Below are 12,878 nucleotides of genomic sequence, written 5' to 3' on the forward strand. Positions count from 1 at the left end.
TTATTGCTCCTATGTTTTTATTTCATGAATTGTGTGTAGTACAAATACACACTTAGTTGGCAATGACCGCCTGCTGATAACACATTTTACCTTTTGTACATATGTGTAGACCTACATGCACTTAACGGTACTGGTAACTGGAATACAGTACAACAGTACCATTCTACTGTAGCAGGCAGAATGGAGACAGTAATTTTGTACATAAATATTCAATAATGGCCATAATTCTTTTTCATTTCATTGTTTATTATTTTGTATAGAGATCTGGCTTGTTCGTCCATTTTTTGACTCATGCCAAATTTGAATTGCATCCCCTCAAACAATACCTTCTGTATTAGTCGACTCCCTAATTTCAGTTTAAAAAATGGTCTTCAAAGCTTGACCTATATACAAATATATATGGCAATGGTCTTCTCCTGGGAGGACAGAATTGTTCTCAGTTATCAATTCTCCCATTTCAGAATGAGGGATATTTATCTGCACCAACCATTTCCTTTTTACACACTTCTGAAAATTTGCATTCACTGTTTCCCCTTTTTAAAATCAAGCTGTAGGTCCTCATGAGCTCTGAGCTGCTTCTAGTCCTGAGGCTTGTTACCTTTTCCAGCAGCTCTGACTCTAAACACTATATTTGTTTTGTTAATTATGTATTGTACAGATTTCCTGTTGTGTTCTTTCACCAAGGACTGTAGAACTATTGTAATGCATGCGTTTGTTCCTTAAACATTATCCACTGCCTATCCACAGACATGCCTTATATAAAAATAGTTACCCAATCGCAACCAACTCATCTCTCATACAATCGTAGTTTCCGTTGTTCAGCTTTAGAACCCTAGGTTTGGATTAACTACTGCAATTTCTAGGAGAAAGTGAGGACTGCAAATGCTGGAGATCAGAGTTAAGAGTGTGGTGCTAGAAAAGCACAGCAAGTCAGACAACATCTAAGGAGCAGGAGAATTGACTTTTCAGGCATAAGCCCTTCATCATGAATGAGGCTGGGGGCTGAAAGAAAAAGGGGAGGATGGGGTTGGGGGAAGGTAGCTGAGAATGCGATAGATGAAAGTGGGGGAGAAGTTTAGGTAGGAGAGGAGGGTGGAGTGGATGGATGGGAAAGGTGATGGAGATGTCAGGAGGGCAGTGCCAAGATGGAGGCTTGGAATTGGGATAATGCAGGGGGGAGGGGAATTTAGAAAACTGTGAAATCCACATTGATCCCATGTGGTTGCAGAGGCCCAAGACAGAATAGAGATGTTCTTCTTCCAGGCATCAGGTGGTAAGGGTTTGGTGATTGAGGAAGCCCAAGACCTGCATGACCTTGGTGGAGTGAGAGGGGTAGTTGAAGTGTTCAGCCACGGACCGGTGAGGTTGGTTGGTGCGCGTGTCCCAGAGATGTTCTCGGAAGTTGGCATCCTGTCTCCCTGTCGTAGAGGAGACCACATCAGGTGCAATGGATACAGTAGGTGACATTGGTGGAGGTACAGATAAATTTGTCAGGTGTAGAAGGATTCCTTGGGACCTTGGATGGAGGTGAGGGGGGTGGTATGGGTGCAGCTTTTGCACTTCCTGTAGTGCCGGAGGAAGATGCTGAGAGTGGGGTGTGGGCTGGTGAGGGGAGTGAATCTGATGAGAGTCGCAGTGGAAAATCTCTGACAGTGGAGTCCACTGTTTGGGCGGCACGGTGGCACAGTGGTTAGCAGTGCTGCCTCACAGCGCCAGAGACCTGGGTTCAATTCCTGCCTCAGGCGACTGACTGTGTGGAGTTTGCACATTCTCCCCGTGTCTGCGTGGGTTTCCTCCGGCTGCTCCGGTTTCCTCCCATAGTCCAAAGATGTGCAGGTCAGGTGAATTGGCTATACTAAATTGCCCGTAGTGTTAGGTGCAGGGGTAAATGTAGGGGTATGGGTGGGTTTTGCTTTGGCGGGGCGGTGTGGACTTGTTAGGCCGAAGGGCCTGTTTCCACACTGTAAGTAATCTAATTTGTAGGTGGTGGAAGATGAGGACCGGGGTGGGGGGGGGGGGGGGATTATTCTGCTTCTTCAAAGACCACAATTTCCCCTCCCACGTGGTCAACAATGCCCTCCAGTGCACCGCCTCCACTTCCTGCATCACCGCCCTTGAGCCCCACCCCTCAACACTACAAGGACAGAACGCCCCGGTCGTCACCTCTGTATACAGTACATTGCATCATCCTCTGCCACTTCCACCACCTACAAATGGACCCCAATACCAGACATCTATTCCCCTCCCCACCCTATCAGCATTTCAGGGAGACCATTCCTTCCAAGACTCCCTCTTCAAATCGATGGCCCCCCCACAGCCCACACCCCACTCCAAGCACCTTCCCTGCCAACACAGGAAGTGCAAAACCTGCACCCACACCTCCCCCCTCAACTCTATTCAAGGCCCCAAAAGATCCTTCTCCATCCGACAGAAATTTATCTATCTCCACCTATGTCACCTACTGTATCCGTTGCACCCGACGTGGTCTCCTTCACGTCGGGGAGACAGGACACCAATTTACAGATCGTTTCAGAGAATATCTCCGTGACACCCGCACCAACCAACCCCACTGCCCTGTGGCTGAACACTTCAACACCCCCTCCCATTCTACCAAAGATATGCAGGTCCTGGGCCTCCTCCATCGCCAAATCTTTACCACCCAACACCTGGAGGAAGAACGACTAATATTCTGCCTTGGGACCCTGCAATCACATGGGAATCACTGTAGATTTCACCAGTTTCCTCATTTCCCCTCCCCCTGCATTATCCCAGTCGCAAGCCTCCAACTTGCACTCCCCTCCTGACCTGTCCATCACCTTTCCCATCCATCTCCTCTCTTACCCATCACGCCCCCCTTTCATCTACTTATCACATTCTCAGCTACCTTCCCCCAACCACATTCTGATCCCATTTATCTCTCAGCCTGCCAGCCCACTAGCCTCATTCCTGATGAAGGACTTATGCCCAAAATGTCAATTCTCCTGATCCTCGGATACTGCCTGACCTGCTGTGCTTTTTCAGCACCCACTCTACTTCACTTTCTATCCAATTAAGAATTTTATATTGTGGCCCCTTCTCCTAAAAGGGCCTCTCAACAAAATTAATCAACCTCTTCTCATTGCATAAAGTCAAATAAGCATAGCCTGTTTCTAGTTGGTTCAAGGCAGGAATCTAGTAGACCATCTTGTACACACTTTAGCAATTAATCTGCCAGTATTATTGCTATTGGAGTACGACCAGTCAATATGTAGATTAGCCTTCACAAACTGGTCCTACTGGTTCAGGAAGATACTTAACCCTTACTTTCAAAGGCAAGTAAAAACAGACCATAAAGTATATTCTTGTCAGTACTGTCACATCCTGAGAATAAATATTCATGTCAAAAGTACACAAAAAGATGTTAAGGTTGCTTACACAAGTCCACTCAAATCTCTTCGATAGAGTGCTAAACTTTGAGTGTGTACTGCAAATTTTAAATTTATGAATCAGGAAATGCTGTTGCCTGGAGCAAATTATGTTAAAATACTTCCTGGCTGCTTAGTTGCAGACACAAGACATCTGTGATCAACCTGTCCTACTCATCAATCACATTCAACTTTTTTACTGTCATAGAGCAATGCAAGAGTTACTGTTTGATTACAGCACACATTATTATAAGAACTATTCATGGTGTAAACATGTTGTAGGCAAGGTCAGCAATCTTGACTGCCCAAAGTGCAAGTTGATTATATTTTAATTCATACTGTTTAAAATCGTATTAAGTCTACAGAATGGCAGCATGAACCCACATGAAGTCCATAGTTATTGGGCATCTTGTGTTGTTGCTTGTGTGAATTACATGTCTGGCAGATATTCCTGAAAATGCTTTTTAGATTCACGAACTAAAACGCACAAGTTTAAAATTTTAAAAGATTTTTTTTCAGTTAAAGAATGCCTCTAAAACATATTTATTAAATAGGTATTTCATGAGCAAACATTGAGGTTTAAAAGTACTGTATAGGCATTAACTGCAAGGGACTAAATGTACAGATTCAGCCATAAGTATGATTCATTGTAACAGCTTTAGTGCTAGATGAAAGCATGCTAAATTCTCACATGATTTAACCCATCTCTGGACATTAGCTGGAACACTGGCAAGCTCTGTCTGCTTCAAGGCACAGTAAAGCATAATATCAGCCAATGTCAGATCAACTCCCACGAGCCAGGGATTCTTGCCAAGGGAAGAGTTTAAGGTACGTAGCACAGCTGCCTTCTCCTTGTTGCTGCCCTTCTTCAGCTGAAAGATGGCAACATCCACCCAGTTGTCGATCTGTGTTGAGGTCACCGCGTTATATTCACGGCCAAGAAGTGCAAAGAGGAAACGGGCAACATTCCCCTCACCTTCAATGGAGCACATGCTTTGGATGCTAAATTTCATCTGAGGTTTTTGTACTGCCAAAAGAAAAACAGAAGCAGTCACATACAGCAAGTCTAAAACACATAGACAAATCACAAGACTTATTCAAAGTTTCTAATTTGATAACATAATGGCTGTGCCAACAGTGGGCACTATATGTCATAGGCATGGGTAATGCTCAGTAATCCTCAGGCATGGATCAATTAACAACCAATAAAACACAGCTGTTCTAATACTTGTGTTGCCAGAGGCCTATTGCAAAATACATGCTGCTGGGGAAACTGGTACTGCACAATCAAGAACTGTCAAAGCTTATGACTGATACAGTAGCAATTGTAAGTGAAATCTTACACAACAGTTGGAGGTTTACCTTCCTGCATCATGTTCAAGCCTCAATAAATATCACAACAAATCCCATCCAAGAATGAACTGTTTAGCAACAGTAATGACAATTTATCATCATCATCCTCCTGCCAAATCTCTAGACTTAACTCTGATCACTAATGTAGCTTGTCCAGGTTTCTGGATTATTCCATGTTTGTTAGTATTACTGGCATCGTACCCACTTTCATACAAGGTACCAAAGTTAATATTGTCTCCTGAGCCATTCACAAGTTAAGTAAATTAACAAATTATAGGTCCAGAGAGTGCAGTGGCAGACATTTAAGGGGATGTTTCAGAACACACAATAGATACATTGTAATGAATAAGAAAAAAAATCCAAGAATCCCTCCTCCTTGTTTAACGAGGAATGTTAAAGACAGTATCAAACAAAGAAAAGGCAAACTATCGTGTAAACAGAGGTACAGCTCAGAAGTTTGGGCAGAATATAGAAAATAAAGAATGACACCAAAAAAATTAAAGGACACAAGAAAAAGCTAGTCAGAAAAAGAGTTACAAGGTGAACATTGGTAAAATAGGAAGTCAGACTGGAGAATTAATAATGGAAAATATGGAGGGTGAATTGAACAAGTATTTTGCATCAGTCTTCACTGTAAAAGAATACAAAAGCAGTGATAAATCAGGAAAATTTAAGGCACGGAAGAACTTAGGAAAAATCACTATCATTAGAGAGGTGGTACTGAGTAAATTGCTTAAGTCTATTGGACTTCATTCTTAAAAGTGACTAGTGAAATAGTTGGTGCATTAGTTTTAATTTTCCAAACTCCCTTAATTCAAAGTCCTATTAGATTGATACATAACAAATGTAACTCTTATTTAAAAGAAAGACAAAAAGTAAGAAACTATCGGCTAGTTAACTCAATATTTGTCATAGGGAAAATGTTAGAAATGATAAATTAATACATTGTAGGGTACTTGGAAATGCTGAAAGTAATCAGGCAGTGTCAATGTAGTTTTGTGAAAGGAAAATGATGTTTGACTCATCTATTGGAGTTCTTTCACAGAGTAACATGTGCTGTAGATAAAAGGAATCCAGTGGAAGTACTGCACTTGGACATGCACAAAAGTTTATTGTGAAAAATAAACGTTCATAATGTAGAGGAAGCACACTGACACGGACAGAGATTGGCTTTCTAACAGGAAGCTGAATGGGGTAATTGGGTCTTTTTCAGCCAGATGTAACAACTATTGTGCCACAGGGATTAGTACTGGGACTTGAACTATTTACGATGCTTATAAATGACATGGATGCAGGAATGAGACAGAAAGTTGCCAAATTAGATCATGATTGGTCTCTACCTCAAAAACAGGCAGGAAAGACTAAGCGTGTATCTGCTGGATTTTAGAAATTTTAAGAGGCAACATAATTAAAACATATAAAATTCTAAAGGTTCTTGACAGGGTAGATGTAGACAGAATGTTTCCTCTTATGGGAGAATCCAGAAGTATTAAGCTTGTTTTCAGGAAAGCTTCAAGCGCGTCCTAATAGTTTTTACTCACCATCCTTCCAAACAAGAGTGAAGCCAAGTTGATATTCCCTTCGTGAATGACTGCGATTTCCCTCACCTAGACAGTTCCAGAGTTTGGAGGGAACATTTTGCACGGAAGAATGTACATGTACTGATGATAGCACCTTATATTGTTGACACAGCAAATCATGTAGGACCAGTAGGGACAGTGGAACCTCAGAAGGGTTAGCATTGATGACAATATCTTGGAGGACACCAGGACTCTAAAGTGAAGCATAATTAAAGACAATTGTGAATACAATGCTCTCAAACAAATTGACAACATAGCAACAGAAGTGGTCATTCAATTAGATCATGGTTGGCTGCACCTCAATTGAATATCCCTTGATAACTGAACAAAAATCAGAAATCTCAGTTTCTAATTTAATTGACTTGGCAATTAATAAGTGGAAAATCTCCTTTATTAGATTTCACTAAAGCCAAAGGCTCAATTTTATGGACAGGCATGAATAGAGAGGTATTGAGCATGTTCTTTATAGCAACTGAATTAGAGGCTTTAATTGTATGAACAGATTATGTCAATCAGTAATTTTACTGATGCAAAGACTGCTCTTAACTACAATAAAAAGCCTACACCAAGTGTTAAATCAGTAACAAAGTGTTTATATAACAAACAGTTTTAAGTTACAGCAAGTTGTGAATTACTAATATCTGCATTATAGTTCAGGAGATCAAAATACAAAAAGTCAAAAGAAATTGACATGTTGCAAATAATTATCCATTTTATCAACCAGACAACCACCACATGAAAATTCTACAATAGATACTATCCCTTTGATTAAAGATAAAGAAGAAATCATGGAGCACACAAGTGATAATTATTTGCTTTGGTAAAGAAATAAATCTTTATGGCCAGAATTCAAATATAAAGTGTAAAAGATTGCTAACTATACAAATGGCCAACTGGAAATCACAAGAATGATAAAAACAATTATATTTATAGTATAGCAAAGAACCATAAAGATAAAACTTCAAAAGCAGATAAATATACAAAAGGAATCAATAAACAATCTTATACCAGTCTCAACAGTACAGTTTAACTTTTAAATGCCTTATTCACAAGAAATCTTCACTAATGTTCCTGACACCCCCAAATCAAAAAGATAGTGAATCAGAACAATTAATGTGTATAGCAACTCAATTTATAGCAATGCTAAAGCTATCTTTATATGCAGAACATTGCTGTAGCATATCCAACAAGACAGTACACGAGTCCATACCAAGGTCAGAACGGATCAGGGGAGAAATAGGTTGGATACTGAAAGTTCAGTTTTTAGGTCAATTTTGAAAGTAATAAAGAAAGAGTCATGCATTATAGTTGGAATGATAAAGGAGTGCATTACACAGGATGTACTCGGAGCTACGAGGGAAACAGAAATATCTGTAGCTCACTGAGCAGAAGTGAGCTTCTGTGCACAAGCTATTGCTCAGATGATTGCACTTGCATCATTGAACATTGACACACTGAGTTCCACTCCAGGACTTGACAACAATCTCATCTGATATTCTGGTACAATAGCCAGGGAGTGCTGCAATGCCAGAGATGTGATCTTTTGGATGAGATGTTAAACTGAAGTCCCATTTGCTCTTGCAAATACCATTACAGTATTTCAAGAGGAGGGAAGACTTGGGTCAACATTTACCCCTCAATTAACATCACAAAAACAGATTATCTGGTTGTTCTCCGATTGTTGTCTGCATGAGTGAGTTGCGTACAGAGTAGCTACCACATTTCCAATATTATGACAATGACCACATATAAAAGTATTTCATTGGCTTTTTAGCAGTTTGGAACATCCTGTGTTTGTGAAAGGTGCTCTATAAATGAAAGTTTTTAATGCTTCATCATTAAATTGATGCTTAAAAGCACTTTTTGAGATGAGATTCAAACTTACCTTTCCCAATACAGAATTTAAATTAGCTACAGTATGGATTTTTGGTATAAGACAAGCATGGTCAATCTCTGCAATATCAAGGTCAGCATCTGGTGTAAGCACAGTCTTCGAGAGCCCATCAACAACTGCCTTCAGGTCATACAAACGTTTCAGTATTTCTGTTTGCCTCAATTCTAAGTTCTGGAGTACTGCATATTCACCTGCATTCTGAAAACACAACCAATTTATTAGACATTATTTGTGTCAATGCTTCAGAGATCTCATTTTGTGTAAATTGGCTGCTGTATTTCTCTACACTGTATTTCAAAAGTTGACTGAAGTACATTGTAACATCCTAAAGCTGTGAAAGCTGCTAAGTAAATGCAAACTATTTTCTCTATTCACTTTGGGAGAGTCAGGAATGAAAGAGAAAGTATTTATAATTGTTCAGCAGAAAGCTTTGAAAAACAGACAGTCTACATTTGAGAGATACGGTCAGGTTTTGCTACATGCTACAATAATAAAACTAAGCAATTATTTACACCTTGCCATAGCTCTCCACATTGACATGTGCTAGCTCTTTATAAGAGCTACCCAAGGATGTTCCATCAATATTTTCTCCCCGTGACCATGAGATGTTTTCCTTTTTTTGAAATATATATATATAAAATATCCTGTTTTATTTTCCAAAATGAATTATTACATCTTTAAGATAAATGAAATAGCAGTGAAATACAAATTACATAATACTTAGTTCAGGAAAAAAGTTGTTCAGCCACCTGGTCTATGCTGGTGCTTACATTCCATACAACTCATCTCATTCCTCAAATTTAACTGTCAAATTACTCCGCTGTTCCTTTTTTCTTTAATGTGTTTATCTAGCTTCCTCTTAAACACACCAATTCTAATCATTACAACTACAAATTGGTGGTAATTCTACATATTCACTCTCTTTATTGGGTTTCTGATTATTAGATAATTATGGCTCTTTATCTGGTGTCCCTCAAGTAGAAACAGTCTATCCTAACAAAGACGTTCATAATTTTAAAGATTTCAATCAAGTCAGCTCTTAGCACTGTTTTCTAGAAAGTCCACACTGTGCAACGTTTCTGCTTGTTACAAACTCTCAGTTCTGCAGTATCCTTGTCAATGCTTTTACACTTTCTTCACAGACACTTCTTTAAATAACAGGAAATCCAGACTCTGCACCATATGGAGGACACAGTTAATAATGATGAATACTGTAACAAAATAAGAACATTTAATTGGTAACTTAATTCCAAAATAAGTTGGGTGTAAGATGTTACAGATGGTATGAAGAAAAGGGGCAATACATCTTGGAACTGAAAGTTTAAGTGGGAGAAAGGAGCAAGGAAATACAATGTTAGAATGCAGTTTAACAAATGCGCAAAAAATAAAGGTCGATTTCTAAAGGTATGGAATTGAAAAAGGTGAGAAGTTGAGATGAAATTTCCTCTCATAACTAAAACATAAATGTTGATGCCTAATGCAAGTCAGCTGTATTAGAAATTATAACTTTTTTAGAATACAGTTGAGACACTGAATTCCTAGAATAATATTACAACTGTTAAAATGCACACTCAAAATACACTTCCTTTCAGATGAGACATTAAGATGAGATTCCATCTGCCCCCTCAGGTAGGTATAAACAATCCTGCATCAAAACGTGTGGCACTGGAAAAGCACAGCAGGTCAGGCAGCATCCAAGGAGCAGGAGAGTTGATGTTTCAGGCATAAGCACTTCATCAGGAATGCCCGAAAAATCTATTCTCCTGCTCCGCTTTTCCAGCGCCACACTTTTTGACTCTGATCTCCAGTCTTCACTTTCCCCATAAAAGGTCCTGCGTTATTTTGAACAGAACGAAAGCTATCTCCAACAGCTTGACAATATTTATTGCTGAATCAACATTCCAGAATGCTAAATTTGTGCGAGTTTACCAAGTGCAAACTGACTAGTGCTACGAAAGTGATATTTCAAAACACTTCAGGCCACTTCACAGACTGGGAAATAGAATCATAGAATCCCACAGCACGGAGACAGGCCCTTCGGTCTACACTGGTCCATTCCGATCAAAATGCGCCGTGGAAAACTTAAGTCTTCCTTTCTCTCTTACTTCCCTCTATACAACGCTGTCAAATCTGCTGAGCATTTCCACTTCTGACACTTTATTTTAAAGCCCCCCCCACGGATCCCTGGTTAAATATGTGCTATACGTTGAAGGTTTCGGGATGTTAGGGAATTCGCAAACATAAGGTGGGATTCTACAAATTCATTCTCGTTATTGGATTTCTGATTATTACATAATAATAGCTCTTCATCTACTGTCCCTCAAGTAAAAACACAGTCGATCATATCAAAAACTTTCATGTGGAGGAGGCCCGAGAGGGAGTCGGTGGAAGGAAGAGTCCTGGGCCCGTGAGGAGCGGCTTCACCACAACCCGCGACGTCCATACCTGAGCATCCGTAGTGCCTCGATGAATACTGGGCACCTTGTACATGCAGGTGGGCAGATCAACGGCTTCCTCACTAAGGACATAAGAATTTACTTTGTACATCTCCATTACTGAAAACCCAAGCCGGCGCAACCTCACTTACAACCTATCGCAAAACCTCCCATCATTCCCCGCAGCCTCAACACGACCTTCGAGTCTCTGATTGGATGGTGCGCACGTCAATCAAATGAGCACAACTACAACTGTTTGATTAAATAATCTTCAATAAAATTTATCTACTTTCTTTATCATAATTAAGTTCAATGATATGTAATAAAAGGGTTTATTTTTTAACGCAGTTCATAACGGTCGACAGGCTCTCGGTGCATTATGGATCTTGTAGTTTGTTGACGTGGAGTGCCCGCGTTGTTCCTTTGGGGACTACATTTCCCAGAGGGCAATTGGACTGCTGGCTCGCGCGGTCGGGCGATGTTGTCCGTTCGAAGGGAGAGATGAGCGGCGGGTAATTTGTGCTGGAGAATTTTTGTTGATTGCAGTCGTTTTGTTGGGGGCAATGGAAGCCTGGTGAGTCCCAAAGAATGGAGGCCCGAGCATTGGAGTAGTTTCATTGTGTTCAGTGTCCGGTTGTGGGTGAGATGACAGTGACCCGCCGTGGCTCACTGGGTCGCGCTCCTGTCCCTGAGTCACAGGGTTTCCTTACTCCCGGACTGATACCCAATGACGGGAATAATGCGCTGTCCTCTTTCAGATCAGGCGTTTTAAAGACAAGGCCTCGTCCACTCGAAAGTGGGAGTAAAAGTTTCCACGAAGTTATTTTCAAGAAGAGCATGGAAGTCTTTACTGTCCGATCAACATCACTAAAACACTTCATTGGCTCACTATCCCTGCTGCTAATGGGAATTTGATGTTAGTAAACTGCCTGCTGCATTGCAACAATGTTTGAACTTAGGAGAGTACTTCCAGGTGGTTGTAAGTGCTTTTGGATGTCTTGTGGCTGTGAAAGATGCCATAGATATGCAAATGTGTCTTTCTTCTCCACTCATCACAAACCCAAGCTTGACCAAAACTCTACTTGCACCAAGGGAGTGAGGTCAGAGTGACTGCCCTTGGCATTGAGGCCATTTTTGACAAAGGAGTAAATGGGAATCGGGGGAAACTCTGCTGGCACGAAGGAAGGTCGTTTTGGTTGCTGGAGATTAGTAATCCCAGCTTTGAGACATCTCTTCAGGAGTTACTCAGAGTAGGCATTTTTAATCAACCTCTTCAGAGATGTTATGATACACCTTTGGTTAGGTAGATTGGCCATGCTAAATTACCGATAATGTCCAGGCATTATGTACACTAGGTGGATTAGCCATGGAAAATACAGGAGTATAGGGATAGGGTGAGTCTGGGTGAGATGCTGTTCAAGGGAATGGTGTGGACTCGATGGGCTGCATGGCCTGCTTCCACACTAAGTATTCTATGACCTCTAGAATAGGTGGGACTTTAACTCTGGCCTCCTGGTTTGGAGGTGGAGACACCACTGCACCAAAACAGCCCTACTTCTTCACAGTAGAGTCCTAGGCCCGCCCAACCATCTTCACCAACGAAAATACCTTCCTTGCTTCATCAACAACTATCCCACCATTGTAAGATTAAATTGTATCTCTGCTCTGTTTACTACAATTCTAGTGGCATATTTTCTGAACCAGCTTCCAGAAATGGGATCCAATTTTGAACTCTCCAAACTCTATCTCAGCTGTTCAAACCAATTTTTGGCTCTGTCTCTCTGGCATCTTTTTGTTCTCTGCTGCAAACAGAGGTAAGGAACCGATGGAGGAATGAGAGAGAGGATGCTAAATTCTCACTGTTGTATGAAGATGTTATTTGGAGAGTGAAATATTTTCACAATCTGAGGCTAGTATGGAAATAAAATTGGACACTTTTTCTTTATTTTCTGCCTTTACATTCTATGTTTTGGTTTATTTTTGAGTTTTAATATGATGCTGAAGAGTGATGACACTGTACACTTCACTGTATTTTGGAGCAAGATACACATGATAATAAATAAATCAAATTAAAAAGGTATGTATGCTGATGATTTGGAATGTTCAGTGACTCCTCAGATACTGAAACAGTTTATGTCCAATGCAGCAAGAAGTGGACAGTATCTAGACTTGGGCTGAAAAGTGGCAAGTAATATTTGTGCCACACAAATTC

General features: G+C 40.5%; 2 protein-coding genes across 2 annotated transcripts in view; one reads left to right on the plus strand and one right to left on the minus strand.

Annotated features, from left to right (window-relative positions):
• Positions 1-3,715: 3,715 nt before the first annotated feature.
• Positions 3,716-10,848, minus strand: aimp2 (aminoacyl tRNA synthetase complex interacting multifunctional protein 2). Its single transcript, XM_072559809.1, has 4 exons — positions 10,677-10,848; positions 8,223-8,429; positions 6,299-6,530; positions 3,716-4,431 (listed from the first exon to the last, which is right to left on the minus strand). Exons 1-4 carry the CDS (start codon positions 10,782-10,784, stop codon positions 4,049-4,051), a joined length of 930 nt encoding a protein of 309 aa, XP_072415910.1. The 5' UTR covers positions 10,785-10,848; the 3' UTR covers positions 3,716-4,048.
• Positions 10,849-11,116: 268 nt separating this feature from the next.
• Positions 11,117-12,878, plus strand: part of pms2 (PMS1 homolog 2, mismatch repair system component) — a 43,767-nt gene continuing 42,005 nt past the window's right edge. Inside the window, exon 1 of the mRNA XM_072559810.1 lies at positions 11,117-11,240. Within this exon, the coding sequence (XP_072415911.1) occupies positions 11,230-11,240 (11 nt within the window). The 5' untranslated portion in view covers positions 11,117-11,229. The remainder of the gene's footprint in view (positions 11,241-12,878) is intronic.

The sequence above is a fragment of the Chiloscyllium punctatum genome, chromosome 40 (assembly GCF_047496795.1).
Source record: "Chiloscyllium punctatum isolate Juve2018m chromosome 40, sChiPun1.3, whole genome shotgun sequence".
NCBI lineage: Eukaryota > Metazoa > Chordata > Chondrichthyes > Orectolobiformes > Hemiscylliidae > Chiloscyllium > Chiloscyllium punctatum.